Source organism: Hippichthys cyanospilos, chromosome 18 (genome assembly GCF_059441005.1).
Source record: "Hippichthys cyanospilos isolate Australia breed blue-spotted pipefish chromosome 18, RoL_Hcya_1.0, whole genome shotgun sequence".
Classification (NCBI taxonomy): domain Eukaryota; kingdom Metazoa; phylum Chordata; class Actinopteri; order Syngnathiformes; family Syngnathidae; genus Hippichthys; species Hippichthys cyanospilos.
This window is the reverse complement of record NC_142386.1, coordinates 4,659,070-4,681,902: the sequence shown is the minus strand read 5'-3', so window position 1 is coordinate 4,681,902 and position 22,833 is coordinate 4,659,070. Positions and strand designations below refer to the sequence as shown.

The 22,833-nt window shown below is 41.3% G+C and overlaps 2 protein-coding genes across 5 annotated transcripts; both read right to left on the bottom strand.

The window, feature by feature from the left end:
* Window positions 1-855: 855 nt before the first annotated feature.
* Window positions 856-16,865, bottom strand: grxcr2 (glutaredoxin and cysteine rich domain containing 2). Of its 3 annotated transcripts, XM_088441242.1 has the most exons (7): window positions 16,805-16,865; window positions 8,292-8,429; window positions 7,056-7,242; window positions 6,061-6,170; window positions 4,743-4,856; window positions 3,789-4,001; window positions 856-1,926 (listed from the first exon to the last, which is right to left on the bottom strand). In XM_088441242.1, exons 2-7 carry the CDS (start codon window positions 8,346-8,348, stop codon window positions 1,693-1,695), a joined length of 915 nt encoding a protein of 304 aa, XP_088297368.1. In that variant the 5' UTR covers window positions 8,349-8,429; window positions 16,805-16,865; the 3' UTR covers window positions 856-1,692. The 3 variants fall into 3 exon arrangements, with proteins under 3 accessions (XP_088297368.1, XP_088297369.1, XP_088297370.1); XM_088441243.1 differs by lacking the exon at window positions 16,805-16,865 and having other exon boundaries at window positions 7,056-7,213; window positions 8,292-8,559; XM_088441244.1 differs by lacking the exon at window positions 4,743-4,856 and having other exon boundaries at window positions 860-1,926.
* Window positions 16,866-16,957: 92 nt separating this feature from the next.
* Window positions 16,958-22,120, bottom strand: plac8l1 (PLAC8 like 1). Of its 2 annotated transcripts, XR_015868606.1 has the most exons (5): window positions 21,758-22,120; window positions 21,116-21,333; window positions 20,916-21,052; window positions 20,563-20,784; window positions 16,958-17,021 (listed from the first exon to the last, which is right to left on the bottom strand). XR_015868606.1 is itself a non-coding variant. In XM_088441245.1 (4 exons), exons 1-4 carry the CDS (start codon window positions 21,781-21,783, stop codon window positions 20,653-20,655), a joined length of 513 nt encoding a protein of 170 aa, XP_088297371.1. In that variant the 5' UTR covers window positions 21,784-22,120; the 3' UTR covers window positions 19,487-20,652. The 2 variants fall into 2 exon arrangements, 1 of the variants encoding a protein (XP_088297371.1); XM_088441245.1 differs by lacking the exon at window positions 16,958-17,021 and having other exon boundaries at window positions 19,487-20,784.
* Between the last annotated feature and the right edge of the window lie 713 nt (window positions 22,121-22,833).

Sequence of the window (22,833 nt, the reverse complement as noted above, 5' to 3'; positions counted from 1 at the left end):
GGCATATAATAGAAGATTGCGCGAGCTAAATTGTTTTCAGAAAGGAAAAATGGCGAGCGCTCCGACCCGACACCTGGGGAAGCACGCTATCCGATTGCGGGAAGATGCTGATGTCGAGTGGCGTCACTTAGAGCCAGGCAATAAAGGTGTGCATTTCCTGAGGCAATCGTTTTTTAACCTTGTTTTTCAATTTGTTCAGAAGCGGTAGCAAAATATGACGTTCATATTTGTTGCGTTTTGTTTGAGGGCGTACTTACACTAGGCCAATGGTTCTGAAATTTTAAAATGCGTTTCAACTGTTGGGTACCCGAGACTTGCGATACTTAAAAGGGTGTTCTGTTCTGTAGTTAGGTCACGATGCCCCCCCTTTTCCTGAAGTTGCATGTGTCATGTGCCTTCCGGTGCGTTTTTATGTTTCGAGCAAGTTCATATTGCTGAATAAATGTTTTGTAACACAGCAAGAGTAAATATGAAAAAACTTATGTTAACTTATGTTGTTTGTGCCCAAACTGCAATATGATCAAATTTTAAGTCGAAATATGTTTCCTCGAGGGTTAAAGACATGAAATGCAGCTGTTTAAATTGCGATGGTGTCTGAATCCAAATATCGTGCTCATTTCAAATCAGTTTCACTAAATATTTGTCATGTCAACGCTGCCAGATTTTCTCGCAAGGTGAGCAGATGGCTGGTGACAGATGTACAAGGAAAACGTTTCAGATTTGTGAATATGACAAACATTAGCAAATCAAGTCAATTAAAAAAAATGAGCCAAATGGTGAACCTCATTACATTATAAAATGAATAAAATCTGAACAAATTGTCTCAATCATTCAAGGTGATTTATTTTATTTTTTTTGCTAGCAAGTTTAGACACATTACGGTATTTTATTGAGCATATGCCTTGACTTTGACACCAGTGTTTTAATGTATCAAGTACTTCGGTTTGATTATATATTTTATTTATTTATTTTTTAGACAAAAACAATAGTCATGCAATGCACAGTTGGTGGAATTATTCCAAAGTTTTTGCACCTTGGGAGGCAAATTACAAAAGAATAATGACATCATCCGAGGAATTTTTATGCATTTTCTATGAAGATACTCTATCATCAGTGAGGCAAAGAACAACAATCTACAACAATCTTTATTCATAATGCAACACATCTAAAAAAATAAATAAATAAATACATGTGAGAAACAAACCATCTGAGTTGGCAATATCCTGAGAATTCAATGTGAACTCTTTTCATTTCAAAAAGTTCACAAAACGACCCTCCGTTCCAGTACGCACACACATTTTCATCTTTTGCATGAATATATTTTCAAAATGATTTTAAAACTGCACCAATGTAACTCCTTAAACAGACTGTTAATGTGTAAATAATATTTGGTGCCTAATGCAATACATCTGTAAATTCCTAACAGGTAAATTCATAACAGGTTTATTCATAATTGTGTGATTTTAATTAAGGAGACCAGAGATGCAAAATAATGTGGTGGGCAAGGGAAAAAAAAAAAAAAAGAGTGGGGAGGGAGGATTATGACCGCAGCACACAGTAAAATGTGTTTTACGGGAGTGCTGCGCAGTTGTAATTCTCCTATTCAGCCTCGGCTTGAAACCCCGCCATCAACATTTGGGATTAGGCAACGTGTCGGCTGGACACACACTTGAGCGTCAAACACACTTGCGTTCACTGGCTGTTGGCCCCCCCACCCCCACCACGCCGGGCACGAGGAGCGGGCAAAAATGGCGAGCTGCCGGCGCAAGCCTGGCATCTCTCTAGGCCGTGAGGGTAGCAGGCCTGGCAGCGCAGCTCGTTGATGGACTCGTTGAAGCGGTTGGCCAGCATGGACAGCTTGCTGCCGTGACACAGCGAGCACGGCGCGCAGCCCGAGCCGCCGCAGAGCTGGCACACGCCCGGCTCCTGGACAACGTTGAGGGGACGTGTGTGGAGTTAGGGGGGGAAGGAGAAGTGTGGGACGGGAGCGAGAAGCAAATTGATGAGGGATGAAAACCAGGATGAGAAGTTGCACCATGGCCTACCGGTCGCCATGTCCGTCTCAATTCATGGACGGGGGGATTGCAGTCAAATCTCAGCTCGAGATAAAAAGGATTACTGTTTTTACCGTACCTCATTTTTCACGGCAAAAAGTGAGATGTCAGTGACCTCAGCGCATGAGGGACAGTTTTCGGCCATTTGGCGTTGACACACAGGTAACAAACAGGTTTATTTGGAGATGTAAACGACATCATGAAAAAAATCCGATTCAAGATTCTTGAATATCGAATCTTGAAAATCAGATTTTGCATAAAAAGCCGGAATTGAGCGTTAAACTCTGCATTGTGAACTTAGCCTTTGTAATTATATTTTGACCCTGCAGGTACAGCGCTGTAGTTTTACCACTCTTTTTGCACCAGGTCCAATTTCCAGCAACATTGTGCAAGCCAAGCAGTCCATTACAATTGTATATACTATAAATACACGTTAAGAAGAAGACCTGATCTGTAGTGACTGTCGAGAAATGTATCTCCAGATCGGTTTAACAAATGCAAAATGTCTACAAACCTATTGAACCTCGAGGCAGGGAATGGGGAATCGCGAAAGAAGATTAACTATTGGACTTGGTGCAGCTGGGACGAAGAGAAAATTGGCACCTTGAAGAAAAAAAAAAACAAGCGAAACCAACTTTTCTGAGAAAAATGGGAAAGTAACAAGGTGAGGAGAAAAGGGAAAAAAGGCAAAGAGGAGGGCAATCCTTCAAGGAGTAGGAAAGAACTAAAGTGGGGTACACACACACCAACAAGCAGGGCTAATATGTGCATTTTCCTTCCCTTGCAATCATATTCAGAAATGGCTCTTTAAGGGACCGTATCATGAAGTCAACTTTTGGGATTTCTCACCCTAAACACTACCAAAGTGTTAATTTTCCTTCATTGATGCATGATTCCTTGCTTATTATGTGCTCTCACACCGGCCCCACCCAACAGGTGAACATGACTAACTCATGAGGGCAAAAGAAGAATGAACATCCCTTACACCGTCCATGGAAGAGAACCTGAGCCACGTGTTTTAGTTTTGTTTTTGTTTTTTGAGAAAGAACGATTTTGCACCGGGTTGGCCAAGTGAATAGCAAAGTTGACTTTGTTACAGTTACAAAGTTTTACTGTTGAGGTTTTTCAATGTGTAACCTCTGGGTAGAACCTTTGTTATAGATACAGTATTCCTACGAGGACCGAAATGATAGGAGGAACGCATGTCATTTATCGACTCTGCTTTGCATTTTAATGTCTGAAAAACGCCTGTTTTTCCCTCCTTCATTCGCTCGGGAGGATACACAGTCAATATGACAGTCAATGTCAATGTGACAGGCGCGGCTTCAGTAAACAAGACGTTTCACTTCCTGGTTAGCAATGTCCGTACCATAAAACTCATATTTAATAAGAAATCAAATCGCCAATGTGGCAATACTGATTTTTATGCAAATATTTATCTGTGGATAGCGTAATAATATCATGATCTAGAAGTCCTTTAACGATAATCATGAATGACAATCCTGTGTTGGGAGTTAGCCTTTTCTTACGATCATCAGTGCGTGAACAATGCTTTGGCGGCGCAACATGGGAAGGGATGAGAATGACAGTCATATGAGCACCCACGTAATCTCCACAGCGAGCTCATGCAGCGCAGAGAGACAAAGTGGCAAATATGGAGTGATGAGAATAGCGAGAAACACAAATGGAGGTAATAAATACACCTGCCAGAATACTTTGGTCGAGGATCATTACCTGCGCGTGTGCGCTGGCTTTGCGCTCGCCCTCCTGTGCGCCGAGACCCTTCGCTCGTCTCCTGTTAGCGCGCTCGCGGGCCTGCGGGTATCCCTCCGGGGACGCAGAGGGCGCCGTACCGTGGCGAAAGGCGTCGGCCTTCCTGGCGGGCGATCGTACGATACGCAGGTTGCTGGTGTAAATGATGATCTTCCCAAAGTCCAGCACGGACGACTGAGCAAACGGAACAGAAATAATCAGCGGTTTTGTAGCTTTAAGATGTCAATTTCAGGTGGAGCAGTTTATTTAAAATAGGCAACTTTTGACCGGATAATAGCTTTGCGCATTTTTTTTCAGTTAACTTTATGATGTGGATGATGCTTTATGACCTGAAATGACTTTTCAAATTTCATGATGTCTTCATGTGTTTGAGGTCTTTTGAATTTGAAGGTTGTTTTTAAACTATTAACTGGTACATATGGTATGTATATAATACAGAGTAATGAACACGCTGAATCATTTTTACCTCATATTTTTTTGAAAATCACTCGTTGGTGTCTTCTTGGAGGTATACGATTGCACAGCAATTATTTGGCAAATATGATTGAGACCTGTGAACTCTACCAAGCAACAGGTTGTCAGGCAAATTATGTGATAGCGCCAGTTCATATCGTTTGTGAATTGAAATCAAAATAGTTTGAATAACATGAATTACATGAATTACTTTTGTTGTTGTTTTGACTTAATATTAAATGCTATTATTACTATTCTAATGCTACATGGCATAATATTGCTGACGTTACATAATAATATACAGTAACATGAAATTTTATGTGAAGTTTTGTTTAATAATATAATTTACATTATGATTGTTGCACTAATATTTGTACATATGGCGTGTTAGCATGAGTCAAGCAGAGGTTAAAAACAATGCCGAAAATTCTCGTATATTACTTCCTATTACTTATCACTCACACTTCCTTCCTTTGTACTGTATCTCTTGGGGCGCAGATATCTGTAGGCATTTGCATTTTTCAAACATGGGGAAATGACAATCTGATAAGGTGCATTGTGCTCCAGCAGCAGAGTCTGTCTTTTGGAAGAAGAAAAAAAAAAAAGAAGGGAGGGGAGGGGGTTTTAAAGAGGGGAGCCGTCAAGTCTGTGCACCCTAAATGCCCCCCAAAAAGAAATACCGTCTCTGTATAAAATTCACATTGCTGTCCCGGGCTGATAAATGTGATAAGATTACGGCACGTGAGACTGCGTGTGGCTTTTTGTGTGGCGGGTGAAGCTGACACTAAGCCAGCAGGCTTTGCTGATATTGTCGCTAAAGTGTCGCCTTGGTGTTCGCCTGTTAATTGTTTTACGTCCCCCCCCCACACTCCCTTCTCACTGAACGTGACTTTAATTGCACAGGGATTTGTCCTGTTTTCTATTCAAGGTTTGTTTATTTTTCCTGTTCGCTAAGCGTCTTTATAAAACATGTCAGCCGTTTATTGTTGTGTAAGTCATTCTTTGTGGGATGCAAAAATATAAATTCCAGCAATGTGACAATCCTATTATACTGTATTACCTTTTGTGCCATTTACATGCAGTAAGGCCAATGAAATTGTGCACAACAGCTACTGTGAGACCTTTAAAAAACATTAAAGAAAATGAAATCAATGTATTTAGGTATTCATAACCCCTGGATGTATGGGGATTTTTCACTAACCTGACCTTAACATCACCCAATTTGGGCTGACGTTGAAAGGGTCATAACATCATCAAATATAAATATATATTTACTTTCAAGACCTCAACTGCTCAGTGGCATTAGCCCTAGATGTTTCATTAACAGCTATTCAATGCTTCTCAGATGTGAATATGCAGATATAATGCTTTGCGCTGCATGAAGTAAAATGCTTCCCTGCAGCAAAATAAAAGTTTCCCTGCAACGTTTAGTTCTTGGATCGAATCAATTCGTCAACTACAAGTCCCAAATTGCATAGCAAGAATTTTGCATGACGGCGAGGTTAGGCTAAGCCACTCAATGAAGTCATTGAAAAGCTTGCAAATGTCTGAAGTTGTCCGCTAGCGCCTCTTGGTGGTTATGGGGTCTCAACACAAAAAAAAAAGAAAAATCCATTGCCTGCTGTTTGAGGGATGCTGTTGAAAAGATAAATGCAAAAATTGGAAAATGCATGATAAAACAAAATGTCCATACCTGACAATAATTCAAAATGTTAACAGCGGTAAATGAGAAAACTATGACTAAGTTTCAATTCACATCAGTACTGCAACCTCCGCTTACTTGAGAGTCTCCATCTGTTTGGTTTGTTCGGCCCGCAGCAGCCTTGTAGCTTCCTATTCCTCTGTATACGTTGATTCTCTGGGCAATGAGCCCCGTTGGAGGCTTGGCACCTGGACGAATGCACAATAACAAAGTGTTGTCATGTTATACTTGACAAGGAAGCATCATTCTACAAAAGCAAAATCAAGTGAAATAAAGAAAAATAAGTAAAATGCACTTCAAGTATTAGATATGCCCATAAATATGCCCGTGAAAGCTCCACGCGTAAAGGAGACATGCTCGGTGCAGTTTTCCCTTGTCGGTCAGTCGATATTCTCCCATACTATAGGTGGCAGTAAATGGAGTGTACAGCATATAAACAACACTACTCTATAACGGAGGTAGAGAATCCGAGCAGAGTAATACGATCTAAATTCTTGATGACTATTGTCAATCGTTGCTTAATCCACCCCCTGGTCCACGATGAAAATCTCTAGCGTTGTCTGGTGATAAAACGGTTAAGGAACAACCCAAATGAACTGATGTTCAAAAACTGTTTGATATTTGTTTCATTCTCATTTTAACGCTTTCATGTGTTTACAAGAGATGCGAAGTCCAGAGTTTACGTCGCAAACAGCGAGGCAAAACCACTTACTTCGAGCCAAGGGTACCTCATCGTGATAAACTCCGCTCGCTTCAATAAGTTCTGATCCCTTTTTTTTTCCACTGAATCCCTTATATAAATAAAGTAGGCGTGTACTAGGAATCTCATTTCATCTTCCTCACAAAGCAGATACACGGCCTATGCAGATTTCCATTACGATTGAGACGACGCGCTCGGTTTAATCCATGCAAACCTCCAGCAGGTACCCTGCAGGAGCTTAGATAAAAGCCCACCTTTCAGTTCTCTGACGCTTCCACCTTCCTTGACAGAGGCCCTCACAAGCAAACCACAGCACCGCTTTTCATTTTACATCAGCCTGCGCAATCGTGTCGACTTAATCATATCAACCCACCCTGACGCTCTGACGGAGGCTCCTCGAAGCCGCACAGCTGCTCCATTCCAAGGTGGCTGGGCGATAGCTTGCCGTGCGGGAGGAAGCTGTGAGGGTATTGCTCCTCGGGGCTGTCCAGCTCCTGCCCGTCCTCGTACACGTGCTTCAGGACCCGGCCGCTGTAGGACGACGCCAGTTTGAACCTGACCTGGTGGTTTGGAAGCGGTCGTTTTTACGGTACATACAGCGCAAGGATTCATGGAGATGCGTTAAGGCGGTTGCTTGGTAGCCGAAAAGACGATCAGTGGAAGCGGAACGGTTTGATCTATTATGGGAGATGAGCACGGATAATCAGGGCATGTTAAAGTCGAAGCAACCTTTCATGTTGATTCTTTTTAAGTGCATACAAGACAGTGGGGATGGAAATGTGAGAAATGGCAATCCTGTGAGACAGTGCTTCTCAATCTTTTTGCACCAAGATCCCTGTAAACAAAATTCAGAGTTTTCAAAGTGCCAAGCGGTAAAATATGAATTAAGCAGATAAACCTCCCCCTGGTTTTCTTTATGGTTTTTGCCACTTGCTGGCAAGCGAAAATGAGATCAGAGTTGCTCACGGCTCAGGTAAAGTCAAATCATCTCCTTTCTGAGTTTGGTCATGTGACTCTCACCAATTAAAAAATAAGTTGAAATAAGCACTTAACGGCAGTAAATAAAAATGAGCAAAACTGTAAAAACATTAAAGGACATATATCATGGTATTTTAAACTTTCCACCACTAAATATATGCATACGAATGAAGAAATCTTAGGTTTGTCACATCGGCTATTTGATTTCTTATTAAATAGGAGGGTTATTTTTGGTTCATGAAACCATGACTCAGAAAGGGAGCACAAACAAAGAAATCCCCAGTAAAGTCACCTGTATTGTAGCTGTGAATGGCTTGTGTAGTATTTTGTCCAATCCTGTAAATTCTACATCAAAAGAAGACACTAGGGAGCTGAAATTTCACCCGGATGGTGAAAACATGCCAAGTTCGAGAGAGCACAACCACTTAATTAGCACACTACCAGGAGTGTGTCATCCATTGTGTAAAATACTGCGAGAATGATGCGGGGAAAGAAGTAACCCAAAAATGATCAAAATACCACACAAGGATTAAACGCTCCAAAAAGTTACAGTTCCAAGATATGAGATTTTTTTTTCACCTTTGACCGCCCGACAAGCAACATTTTGGCAAGCTCTCCCCAGATATCTCACCTTCCTGGGCTTGGTGCCTTCATGTCGCTGACTCTTTTTTCTCTGGTGTTCCTCCATGACGGCTGATGGGATGCGGGAAGCAGGCGGGTCACTCCATAAGGGGAGAACGTCAGCACAAAACGGTCGCCGCGCTTCCTTCTGTGATGGACGGTAATAGACAAGCAGGGATGAGAGACCTGCTCAAGAGCCGTGAGTATGAAGGTGGGTGGACGGAACCCTTATTTTTCTCCTGCGCGGGAGTGTTTGTGTGGCGTGCCTACGCCGCTAAACAATAAGCCACCATTGGCCCAACTTTATTGGTAAGTACGTTTAATAATTCACACCTGGATCATGTGTACCAAAGGGCAGTAAAGAAACCAGAAGCTATGTCATCAAATAGTTATGACTGCAAGAATAGAAGCCTGCGTGCAAGTGTGCATGTGTGATTGTGGGAGTCGTTACACAACAGAAGACAGCTTGTCAATGGGGTAGGGTGTCGGCGTTGTAAATATGCCAGCAGGTGCAATATTAGGAAAAATAATTAGCGTATTTTCCGCACTATAAAGCGTACCTAAAATCCTTCAATTTTCTCAAAAGCTAACAGTGCGCCTTATAATCCGGTGCACATATACGGCGCATAAGACACGTTTTCATTTTTGGAAGACAAAAAAACAAACTTAAAAAATGTAAATTCTTCCATTTTTACCTTGGCATTTAATTTATAAATATATTTTTTATACAGTTACATTTTTGATACCACCCTGTTTGAAATTTTAATATGCTATGTAGGCTTCAATTTTGAAGCAATTTTTATGGGGACAAAGTATCTTTATTCTTAATTTCTGATTGACTTATCCGATTGTTCTGTTGGCATTGACTCCAGCCACTACTGTAGCTTCTATTCTTTGCCCCATATAATGCGGTGCTCCTTACATATGAGAACAGTTTTAAAATCGGCCATTGGTTGAAGGTTTGCATTATAATCCAATGATAGAAGACAGATAGAGAGACGTTGCATTTGCGTGGTTCTAGAAAAGTATTAAATATCCATTTTTAACATTTCCATATGTCAAAATGAAACAAATAAAATAATAATAAATAAAATAGAAGTGCCAGTCTTTTGAATGTCCCTTTTTAGCGAATGTCTTCTAACATCTCTAAACATTTCTGTTTGAGGAGCCCTAAGTCCCATCACTAACGTTCATACTTCATAAAGGGGTCCTGGAGGTCCCAAGAACATGTTCAATCGTCACTCGTTGACCTTTAAATAATAACACCACAACCATAGATGCTTTTCAACATCAGGCTAGTTAAAATATCCTCCCAGCAAATCTATGAATTTGATTTAAACACAATTGTTTTTACGTTTAACAGTATGCGTCCGTTCCATCAACAATATCATTATTCGACATGAGCTTCATCTATTCGTCATGTTGTGTGCATCACAGGTTCAGCAGGTGCACGCGTGCCGAGTTGCGGTCTGCATCAGCGTCTCGCATCATGTTGTTTATGCCTCAATACAAAAGCCGTCACACGTTCTACATCATCACTGGAGCATTATTTCCCATTCTTTGGGGCATATTGTGCATGTGTGTGGGATGCTTGCAAAATGTCAAACGCCCTTCTGGGGAGCTCGCAAGTGAAACGTGGCAGGAATAGCTGAAAATATCAGGTGAGGGTTGCGTCGAATTAAGGTGGATATTTTCAAGAAGTGTAATAAAGTGTCAGCCAAAAAACTGACTTGTGACCGTTCATCTTGTAAGTATTTTTGTCAGGCGTTTCCATAACAACTTGCACTTTTTTTTTTTTTTTTTATGACTGGTTTTGACTGAGCTCGGTCTGTATACTTTTCATTGTATAAAAAAAAAAAAAGCAAAAGGAAAAAATAGCCCCCGCTGTGCTATTTTGAATGTATTCTCAAGAGGAAAGCGAAACCGCAGTGCGGTCGTACTACGAAGAAAGCGATTGTGAAAAGAAAATATCTCTGACACGAACCCGACACTGTTCGCTTTACAAAGGCGAGATTTAAAAGTGGATATGAGAAAATTGACGAGATGCTCACCCAGCGAGTGTGAAGTAACCAAATAATTCTTTTATCTAAATATGTGTTACATAACTGTAATCCCTGGTCTTATCTTCATCCATTCATTTTCTAGAGCCACTTAACCTCACGCGGGTCACAGGCTTGCTGGTGCCTATCCCAGTTGTCTTCAGTGGGCAGGGGACACCCTTAACCAATCACAAGGCACCTGGGATTGACCATAGTTCATGCACCCAATCACACCTAAGAACAATTTATTATGTCCACGCATGTTTTTGGAGTGTGGGAGGAAGCCGGAGAACACACGCGGGCGGGCTCGGGGACAACATGCAAACAACAACACACGGAAAGGCAGGAGCCAGGTGAGGTGGATTTGAACTCGGGTCCCTGAACAATGAGGCGGATGTGCTAACCACTGCTCCACCGAGCCGCTTGGTCTTATCTTCTTAAATATAAATAGAATCCCATCCTACGTCACTCTCAAATACATTTGTATTGGATATCATTAGATTTTGCAGGTGTAACTAATGAAGTGGCCTCCCCCCCTGCACCTAAATTTCTTTCCGATGCTGCCTGTGCCTTCGGGCGGCTCTGTGACAGCGAGGAGGAATATGAGAGAGGAAGAAGGGGGAGTTTAAAAGCCTCATGGAAGGAGAGACAGATGAGACTAGGAGGGCAACCAAGGAGAGGCAGGGGAGGTGATGATGGAGCGCAGATTGACGTGAAAGACCAAATGTGCCCCAAATCATGGCGCTGACACTGAAGGTTGAAGGCGGGGCTAGACTGCGACCCAAAAAAACAAGGCTCTGGAATTCAGATTGTAACCTCTAAATTGTGGGCAAGATTCTTGGGCAAAACAGGAGGAAGAAAATATTGTAAACACACCACACATTTGCATATCTGATTTCAAGCATTCTAAGATGGAATTCTAGGGAAATGACATCTCAAGGAGTGCTTCACGTCATGTGTCCAAACTGCGGCTCAGGGGCCATTTGTGGCCCGCTATCCATTTTTCATTGGCCCGCAACGTGCAGTATGAGAAAATTTAATTTACAGTGGCGGACAATTACACTAGCCAGGGTCACCGCAAAATCTTCAACATCCTAAAACAAATCATTTTGAACAGAAAGCTGTTATATAACAGTTTTCATAAAGAACTGATAATGTAAACAATAATTGCTTGCTTACTTGATTTAAATGTAAAGTCAAAGAATTTTTTACATTTTTCTGTATGTGACCCTCATGTGCAAATGTGTCTGGACAGCCATGCACTATCTTATGATTTGGCATGAAGGTGTTTCACGTTCCGATTAATTTGCTCTCAGTTTGAAAAGAAAACTGTGCTGTTCTTGTTGTAGCACTGAATTCAATTTGCTGATACTTCCAGAAACTCTCAATTTCACACGCACGCTGAAGTGTAATCATTTTGAATTGAATCATATCGTTTTGAATTGAAAATCGATTCTGAATCGAATCGGAGACCCCAAAATCGGAATCGAATCGTGAGACAGTCAAAGATTCCCACCCCTTGCATTTTGTGTTGTAAATGTACATTCTGCACCAACAGTATGATAACAAAAGAAAAAAAAAAAAGAAAAAGACCATTCAGAAGCTATGGATAAAATTAGACAACTGTTGAAGTGAAACGTGCGCCACGGCAGCAATTTTTTTTAACTAGAGCATTTTAGCATCATTATTTTAATTAGCGTGTCAATCAAAAGCAAGGATCGCAAAAAGATTTTGCTGGGGGGTGCGATGATGGCTCAATTATCTGAAGGCTGCTATTCATGTCTTTCAATGCATGCAAATAAAAATCTTCTGCCGAGTATTCTTCTATCTTCTCCACTCCAACTTCTGTTTCATCTCAGGACCCCCCTAAATAGATGTATTGCAGTTGTAATGAGTGCCTGTGGCGTTGCCATGGCAACCCCGAGACACCCAACTTTAGCGCTCTATTATAGCTTTTTATTTTTCAAATGACATTAGCTTAGAAATCAATTTTGTTACAGTAGAAAGGGCCTCCGGTGCTTAAATTTGTACTTAATCAGAAATGTATATAATTGCTTCACGGGGTTTGAGTAGTTTTCTCATAAAGCAGCACAGATAATCATTTTTTCATGAATTAGCCTCCGGAAAAAGGTTGGATATTGTATTCTTTCTTAAACTATTTAATATTTGAGGAAAATGTGTCATGATAACAAGACAACCAGAAAAAAAGAGATTAATACGACTTGAGTGTGTGTCAAAAAAGATAAACAACATTTATTAAATACATAAATAAATTTAACTAACATGAATTAAATTTGCCGGGGGAATGGACTAAATTTATAACTCAATGCATATGACAACTTCTTATTGGAAACAATTTGACATTAAAAGTCAACCAGCATGTCATTTTTTCTGTAATTTTTCAAAAAAGTGACTGGCCATAATAACCACCACTGTGCTCATTTCAACCACACTATTATTCCCCAGATAAGTAAAAGAACAAAATTGATGGATGAAGCTATTAACCAGAAAAATCCTTCTGCGTGAGCCAAAACGTGTAAAATTGATATCTTTGCCTACTCCAATCATTATTATGTAGTTTTCCCCTCTAGTACGCTTTGTTTTTCAATGATTGTTCAGTCAACGTGGAAACGACCACTGTGGGAAATTTTAACTTTGGCCGATCTCAATGAGCGAATGGAGCAGACAATAATCACACACACACAAACAAATTATTGTTAAACTAAATCTTCGGGGAGCTTTTTTTAAATTTTTGCACACACAAAAAGCTTGGAAGTTATAAATTCATTCATAGCACACGATGGTTTTAGGAAAAAGATCTGATCGAGTTTTAAACCACTTTTCATATCCGGAAATGATGTTTTCTTTGTAGCTTTTTAGCACCGCTGTTGTTGTTGGCAACAATGAGAAGATGTCAGAGCTTTAAATAACTGGCCTCGCACGCCTACCCGTCTGTCATGTGGGATATGAGCTGCGGCGGATTCTTTGGATCTTGCTCGTTTTTCAGTCGGTTTGATTCCTATTCCTCACTCTGTCGCTCTCCTTGTCCGCCAGTTTGATGGCTTCTCGCTTTTAACACCGTACGCCCGTGACCATTTGTTTACTTGTGGTCTAACCCGTCTTTGTGCTCTGTCGTTTGTCTCTTTCAAAGATACCCGTCTGTCTCGACACGCTTCTGTCTAGATTCTTTCCAGGGATTTTCTCTCTGCTTCCCGTTGTCCCACTTTCGTTTTGGTTTTGGTTTTTTTAGCGGGCCTTTAACAAAATAGGGCCCTGTCTAAGACTTTTATCGCACCATAAATTCTCAGATCAGCCCGGAATCGCAAGGCCATTTATGTATGTCCGCCCTTTATTGGACCAGGAGCCATTTTTGATGATTTTGGCCGGTGTCGAAAATGCAAAGTGCCTTAAAGGTGCATGCACGGACAGAACGGATTGAGATAAAGATAAATTCATCGGCAGTTCGGACTGAACGATGAACAATGAAATGAATCGGTAGATGTGGATGTCTGGATGGATGAATAAACAGATCATGTAACATAGGCATAGAGCTGATATTTTTGCCCAATTGACTACTAAATTGCCATCTTACTCGAAATTGTCGTTCGCGCAAAGACATACAGGCGCCGCTCCGATCCTATTTTGACGTAACGATGTTTGCTCGCAATGTGGACAAGACTCTGTAATTGGATCTATTTTCCCACAAATGGTGAACACAACAAACTGTCAGTCTCTATTTTGGAGAGCGCTTTGCCGCCTCGTCGCATTCGCTTGCTTTGATTCTGTCCCGTCGGTTGGCGCGCAAGTCAAGTGTTCTCCGTCTTAATCCCGTACTTGAATGAAATGACCTTTTCCACCCAGACGACGGCGTAGGCCGCTCGTGTCGGCGTAGCACAAATTTCCACATCATGCATGTCCTCCATGTGCTGAATGACACCTCCGCCCGTCGGCTCGCGCAACGCCTCATCGCGCTTCATTGTTTGTGTCTGCTTCTGACTGACGCGCCATCCTCCGAAGAAGCTCGCTAGATTGGACACGCTTGCATGATCGCAGCCGGTGTTCGTTTTTGAAGGAAGAAAAGGCCGCTCGCTTCTTTGTGTATTTTTAGATTTCCGATTCTTGCTAACGTCCCACATGCATTGTTTGAAGAGATACGACCTTTGTGGTTACACGTGGTCTTCGGGATTTGTAGAAAAGGTTACGCCGAAGTTTTGACGTCTCTAGTAAAATTTGTATTGTTTATTTGTTCATCAGGCTACCTTACGGTCAAGGGAACAAAAAGGATGAAAGGACACACAGACCATTAGATAGACAGACAGATTGATAACTTGGATTTATAAACGGAGGTCGGAGAGATCATTAGACAGATGGATTGACATTAATTGCTTAATGGATCAATGGAATGATGGACGTACAGGCAAAGGTTTTTTTTCTAGGACAGTTGGTGAAAGTAGAAAGCCTCTTCAATCACAACAGCACTGATAGAAACCTGGTTTTGGATTCCTGGAATGCACTTTTTTGCCGCTGTCAAAATGTCGCTGCCCAACTACAAACTGGTGCTCAAAAGAGGGAGCATATAACTCCAATTCTAGTCTCCAGTTCACTACAGAGTTCATTTGAAGATTCTTGTATTGTAAGTGCTGATCAATTGAATGATAGACAAACAGACTCATTGAAATCCATGTATGTATGAATAGATCATTGAAAGATGTGGACGTCTGAATGAACGTATTGAGGTATTAAACTCGCTCATCGTATGGGTTAAGTGGAAGGATGGAGGTACGGGCAGATGGAAAGACGGAAAGGTGGATCGATTGATTTAGGAACCATTGGAAGGACGGCTCGATCAGGAGACAGAAAGATGGACAGGAACAAGGAAACAGATGGATAAAATGACGTACAGACAGTACGTGGACAGATGCATCGGGCGGTCGACATATGGATGGACAGATTAAGTAACATATTGGCTTAGCCAAACCTCTCGTGTCTCCACAATCAGACTCTTACGTCCCCTTGTGTCCTACCCAGCTCTGCCTCATTAAGTATGATGTAGCTGTAGTTCTTCTGTTTCTATTCACTTGTTGCAGAGTAGATCCTGTAATGTGCAAGTAGTGTCAACGAAACAGTCTCGCAAAACTCCCTGCTCGACTTCTGTCAGCCAATCAGCTATAGCCAAGTTTGTTTCATCCAGCCCATATGGGTTATTCTACCACCTAAGCTGCAAAACCAGTCTACCGCGAAAAGGACCGGACAGAAGACCAAGGTGAAGACAGCTTGAGGAGGCCTCAGCGGGGGCTGGAAAAATCATTCCTGAGAATTTTTCATCACCACTTCTTGCGCTCTCACGCCATCACCCCGTGAGCCACCTACACGTTTTACACACATACAATGCGCTGAAGCCTTTGACATGCGCTATAGTAATAATACACACACACACACGAACAGGTTCCCCAGCTGACGCACTTCAACGAAAGAGCACCTTCATCAGTGGTAGGTCTAGGCGACTCCGCGTGTGTGAAGTGGACATGAAAGCATTACGCAACACTAACCAACATCTACTATACCAAGAAACATACACACATGGGTCATATGCTACTGGTGACAAGGACATTTGATGCGGCGTGACATACAGCAAATGGCCTGCGGGCGTTATTTTTCACACTAAACAATTATGACAGGGTGAAAGGTTGGTGCAATCATGCAGCAGCAATCTATTCAGTTAATTGAAAGAGGTAAATAGTTACTTTTCAAAATAAGAGCATAATATAGGAACGGCTATGTTAACTGCAAATATATATATATAGATAGATAGATATAGGCTATGTATATACACACACACACACACACACACACACACACACACAAAAGAATGATCAAGTGTCACATTTAAGCAATACTTCCATCATCTTGCTTTGAATTAGTTCAGTTAAAAAAAAAAAAAAGTTCTTTGCTGGGGCAAAATATTCCTTTAAAGTGTATTTTTGCAAAGTGACAGAAGAGGAAATGAAATGGAAGAAAATGTAAAAAAGGTTGTGTTTGCTTTTGCCCGGAGGCCCTCTGTCACTGACTTAACACCATGTTTTCCATTTGGGCATGTGGGATCGTTTGCTTTTTCGCCTTTGTGTCCTGAAGGCTTGCTGGTGGAAGAAGCTTTGTTTGCACGGGAAAAAAAAAAAAAATTCCAATTCAATTTGGACCTGCATAGGTCGTAAGGGACACTGCGCATCACTGAGATGCAATTGGAACGCTCCTTGCGCTGCCTACAACTTTGATAAGAGCTCCCAATATCTCATCACTACAATTAGAAATCTGATCACGTTTAGTGCCAAGCAAGAAAGGAACTTTGTTGCTGCCGATGATGACGAAATTGAAACTGTACATACTGCATGTGTTCGTGTTCATTTACAGTAATACTTAAGATACAGAAGATACAATGACACCGGAAAAGTCATGCAACTGGCTTGGTTATAAAAAGATGACTCACCCAACTATGGAATTGCGGAGCTTCAGGATCCGGAGAAACAAGGGCCCCCTCGGCATCACAGGGTCCTCAAGCCATCAAAGAAGAACAAATAGCCCTTGTGGAATGTGCCTAAACATTCACTTTGAAGCTGTCACATGAACGGAGCTGCGATGGTACCTTCAAAGGAGACAATCACCCTCTCTGGTTTGCTTCACCCGCCAATATAGCTCCAGCTAGCCTGCAGAGAGAAAAGACGTTTGTTAGCGCTTAGCTGTCACCGGCCGACTCAGTTCATTCAAACCAAATAAATGTTCCCTATTGAGATCATCTGAAATGGCATAATGTGTATTAGTGCAAGCTAAAAATTGGATATTAATACTCCAAGACCCCCCCCAAGCGAAAAAATATAATATATGGTGTGTAGCTTATTGATAAATCAATGATACTGTCCTTGCTGTGAAAATTCCATCTAATCACGCCTTTTTCCTCCTCCACCCGAACGCCTCGCTTCTCAGTTTCAGCTGGGTGTCTCAAACTTTCATTTGCACTGCACAAGTGAATACAGGTGTGTGTGTATGAGAGTGCATAGTGTCTATATACTCCACTGAATAGTGTGTCACCCCAGTGATCAAAGTGATAAATGTGCACCTCGCCTTGGTTATTTCTGTGCTGTCCGACTCCATTTCTTTCTACTATATTCTGACACTTCCTCTGAAACTACTGTTTCTTTTTTTCCTGAGACGCATAACTTAACCATATATATATATATATATATATATATATATATATATATATATATATATATATATATATATATATATATATATATATATATATATATATATATATATATATATATATATATATATATATATGTGTGTTTGGGCATGAGTGTGTGTGCACAGAGAAGGACAAGATGGCAAGCAGGAGACATACGAAAGGCAGTTTGCAACTACAGACTGTCACGGAGGATGTGATACGAACAGAGTGGAGGTGTGTGTGCGTGTGTGTGTAAAACCCAGGTGCTGCATGTTGTATCACCAGGGGAGCAAGTGTTCCAGCTTTGCAGATTTCACCCTACTTTTCTCTTTTTCATATTTTTCCTGGTCTACTTTCTCTGTGTAGGCTTGACTTTGAAAAAAAAAAAAAAAAAATCAAAACTATCCATTCTACAGGGTTGCATGGAGTTACATACATATAACACACAGTTGTCCAACTCCAGTCCTTGAGGGCCGGTATCTTGCATGTCTTTTAACCTTCTCTCCTTTAACCCTCTCTCCCAAATGATGATTCAATGCCTGCTAATAAGATAATCATTTGAATCAAGTGTGTTGGAGGGAGAGGGTTCAAAAGCTTGCAGGATACCGGCCCTCGAGGACTGGAGTTCGACATCTACGTTTTCACATGTACAAGTATTTGGTACAAATTAACATTGCCTGACGACCTCGGTTAAAAAAAAAAAATGTTTAAGGAATTATGCATTTTCCACAAATATCCATATGCAAATATCAATATGTGGCTGTGTCTGTTAGATATTCAGAAGCACATGCCCAGGAAATGTATATGCTCCTTAGCCTGTACATCACATTTCTACAACTTCTTAAAACACTATTATACAATTTGCGGGTTCCTTGACGGCATGGATTTTGTCGAAGGTGGTGCGGTTTTAAGCATGTGTGTCTTGTCAAGAAAAAGCAATGGAAGGTGAACAGGGAGGGGGAAAAAAATGAGTGGCAGCTCGGTGTACATAACACTTCTTTGTCGCCTCATCATCTTTCCAGTGTTAGTGGGTGAGCAACTTGAGACTCTGATGTGCTCCCCCTTGAGCTGTGTTTTGATTTCATCTGTTTGCAAGCGGCAAAAGAGTGCAATCGCATCATAGAGATAGTCTAAATTACTCATCCACACATTTCCCCAAAGGGTTGTTTTCTATAAGCGCGTGTACTCCACCTCCCATGCATCTGTGCGTTTTGATGCTGAAAGTGCAGGAAGTAATATGAGCGCACACGTTTTATGGCCCGCCTGCTGACTTCAGATGCGCCCGAGACGGCTTCAAAACTTGACCTCTACTCCCGCTGGGTGAATTCCAATCTGACCTCAGATCAGCAAACTGGACTGACTACTTCTCCCTCTGGGCGGCTTCACGCCTTGTGATTATTATTAGAAAACAGCACTCAACTCACGCCTACAGCAGGACTGCCCCCTGGTGGTCGAGCAGGCTCCCCCGCCCCCATTGAGAGTAAATGCATGGTAGATAACATTTAAAATAATTGTGTTAGGCTGTAGATACATTTCGTTTTTAGCGTGCGATGATACACAACTTTGGACTTTCTTATAGCAAAACAATTCACAATATAAAATTACGCGTGCACGACAAAAATCTGCGGTACAGCGAGACTGCAAAAGTGGAACATGATTCGTTGAGTTTTAGGATTTTCTTCTCCTTAATATAAAAAAATGTAGCTTTTCTTGAATTGCTATGAATTTGCAGCCAGGTAATCAGCCAACCTGTGATGGGAATAAATGGCGTGTTTGCCCTTTGAGCACCCATCTGCTTTGTGTATAATGATGTTTTCGCACTCTCGCGGTGAACGCTTGCTGGCTGGCATTTGAAAATGAGGGAAGAGCGGCAATCAAGATTAATGGCTTGATTGAATGCCTGCAGGGTGGAAATGCAGGCGGGGATGCATTAAGGCACAACAGCAAGTATGAAAGTTCAATTTATTATCAATACAGCTTTTAACTACAGTTGATGTTGTTGTGGCTCTAAACGTGACATGTCTGGGGTCGCCCAAGGCCTTTTTGGGGAACATTGGACACTTCATTAAGACGAGCACAATATAAAAGGGACGTCTGAACTATTTTTCACAGATGGTTTAATTCTGTTATAAAAGGGTGTGCACACTTTTCCTACAACTTTTTTTTTTCCTAATGAACATGCTTTAGGTCACTAATGTGCGAAAAAGTTTTGAAATGATTTCGTTTTTTAAATATCACAGACTCCATTTGAACAATGACTTTTTATATCCATGGTACAGGTTCTCAACTTTGTGGCCGCATTGCTTCCATATTTTATCTCACTGTTATGTACCAGAGAGGGATTACATTTAATGCGTCAGCTGACCTTTAGTGTGCAAGACAAAAATCAAAAAGCTCAGACCTGCCAAATCCATAAAGTATTACAACGCAGCGGCTGCAAAGATTATGAGGCTCATATCTCCGGACGTGCAGTAAAATAATACAGAAGACTTTCTTTTTTTTTTTTTTTTTAAACTGAAACGTGCTTTGATAGGAACCAGATAAAGCAGATTATGGCAGCAAAGGATGCATTTTACGTGTCAACCCAACTACATCACGTCTTGGAAGAAATACATTTTTAATCTTTTTAGACTTAAAAGTTAAATTTTTTACATTTAGCAAGAAGACTATCAGAGAGACTGCTTGCTAAATGTTAAAATTAGCCCAAAATGTCTACTTTGTCATTTCCTCCCCGTCAGACAGCTCACATATTTTGTTGTTTACATGCACATTGCGGGCTGTTGTCATAGATGCTGACTGCATTCATTTAACGATAAAGTGTATTTGTTATTGCGGTTGCAGAAATTTGAAGTTCTTCCTCAGGTGTGGACAATAATGTAACCCAGAAAAATGACAAGCAAACGAGATCAATAAATGTAATATTTCAGCTAATTGTGATAAAACTACAAAGTAAATAAGTGCACATTGATATATTTTACGCTGACACAATTGTTTCATTAAATTTGATTGTGCAAGTGTACCTAATGAAGTGGCCAATGAAGGCTTCCTTCAGGGGCACTCGGAAACGGCGCCGCTCAGAGTTTGTTTGGGGTTCGGGTCTGGCGGTCCAGTCAAGAGGATTCCAGCGCGGTGGACACGTGGTACGTTCGATTCAGCATGCGTCGCTTCATCTCTCTCATCATCTGACACACGGCCAGGGAGTAACAGCAAAACACGGTGCTCCAGTCATTGCACATGTTCCCCTATGAAACAATACACGCAGGAATGCATAAATCCTGTTAATTTTGTAGTATCGATGATAAGCGTTCTCTGAGACAATGTTTGTGGTTTACATATATTCCCCGATCAGATCGGTCGAGTACATAACGCTCACTTGTATCTTGTACCGCTCTCTGAGCGCGACCCTCATGGCGAAGGTGGACCCAGGCAGAAGAGGCAAACAAAGACTCTCGTTGTACATGGTGGCAAGAATCAGGTCCAAACAGCACGGCGCAAAGGCACCGACGACACCTGCGCGGGAAGAATATAGTTTCAAGCTCTGGAATCATTAAAAAAAAAAAAAAAAAAAGTTACATGTGGACTTGTCTCCGAAAATGTCAAACAGGCCGCTGCTCCAGTCGCCGCCCGTCTGCGTGATGGTGGTAAACGTCGTGGTGGTGACCCCCAGGCCGGGCTGAGTAAGCGGGACTGCGCTCACGTAAGGCACTTTGTCCGACCTCCAATTTGGGTCACTTGTTGTGGAAAAACTTCCATCCCCTCTCTCCTGAAATGTGGACCTTGTAGCCAAGGGTCTAGATGCAGCAGATAATCCATGCATGAAGCACATTGATATCATCGCATGGATATGAACATGAACCAAACAGCCACTCGTACCAGCTCATTTTATTATTTAGCACAGTTGGATGTCACAAATCAAACAGATAATTCATAGGTATACCTCCATCAAATGTTTATTCTGTGACCACACTGGTAACTCAAAACTATTGATTTTCAGTCCTCTTTTTCAGTGCCTTGAGGAGGAAAACATAATTTCCTCTACCCCCCTTACTCGACTGTTGCCAGGTATATGAGGCAGTGGTTACATTTTTGTGTGCGTACCTAATATTGTGGTCTGTGATTTAACACAAAGCTGGAAAGCACACAGAAGCTTAGCCAAACACTCTTTGCCATAACACTCAGCAGTGAGGAAAAGCGTCCGACAAGCCAAACACTTACTGGTGTGTGACAGTGGTCTGCTCCATCACTAGAAGCTGCTGGCATCCAGAGAGGCAGTGAGGCCTGGGAGATTCGGCAAGAAGTGACACGCACCCAGTGTGCGGGAGTGTGTCAGGGGCTGATAAAGCGGTCCCAAGCAAGGCTTGGCAGAATTCTCTATTTTTTAAAGCCCCGTCCGGTAGAGATAAGTCTGCTAGCTGTCCTCTGCACTTAACTCTACAAAAAGATACATATCAGGGTTACGTATAGACAAGAAAACACACTTGAGAAAAACATACTAAATATGATTAAAAAAAATATTTTGAAGATGAAATAACGTTTTAGTTATATAATCGTTGTACTACCTGCCATGGAAAGTGTACTAGCGTGAGTCAAATCATGAGTTGAAAGTACTTTTAAGTTGTTTTGACCTTTTGTTCAAAGTCACTTTAAAGCATGCTTGCTGATGCAATATCCTGTTTACAGCTATTCTCTTCAAAATACAAACCAATGTTTAATTAATCACGGGGTTCTGTCCGTGTGACTATCAAGCAGGCTTAAATTACAAATGCAAAGCTCTGTAGCTCATCATTTGCCATAGCTATCCAAAACTGACAGGAAACATATGTGTGCTTGAAAATTAACAGTATGTAGGAGTAAAACAGTTCTCATAGCTTTGAATCATGGCAGGATGACGCATCCCTGATGTACATGTTCCTTATAAACACAAATCAGGTAAATTTCGCCCTTGGGCATGAAAACAAAAACTGTTTCCAACAAATGAGGTGCAGGCAAGGGGAAAATTGATTCTGGGAGAAAGTACAGTACCTACAATTCACAAGCAAAAGGGGATTTATTTCTTATGTTAGCTGTGACAAGTTAACTTTTTTGTTGACACCCTCGTACTAAAAAAACAAACTTACAGTGAAATGCATAGAAATAAATACCAGACAATGTAATATCACTTTTAAACATCTTCTGGTGCCATCATCTTGTCAACAATTTATTGATTTTTTATTTAATGCTTTATTGCCGACACTGACAGTAAATAATGACATAATTCCTCCATGCAATCTTTATGTGCTTTTTCAGTTTAG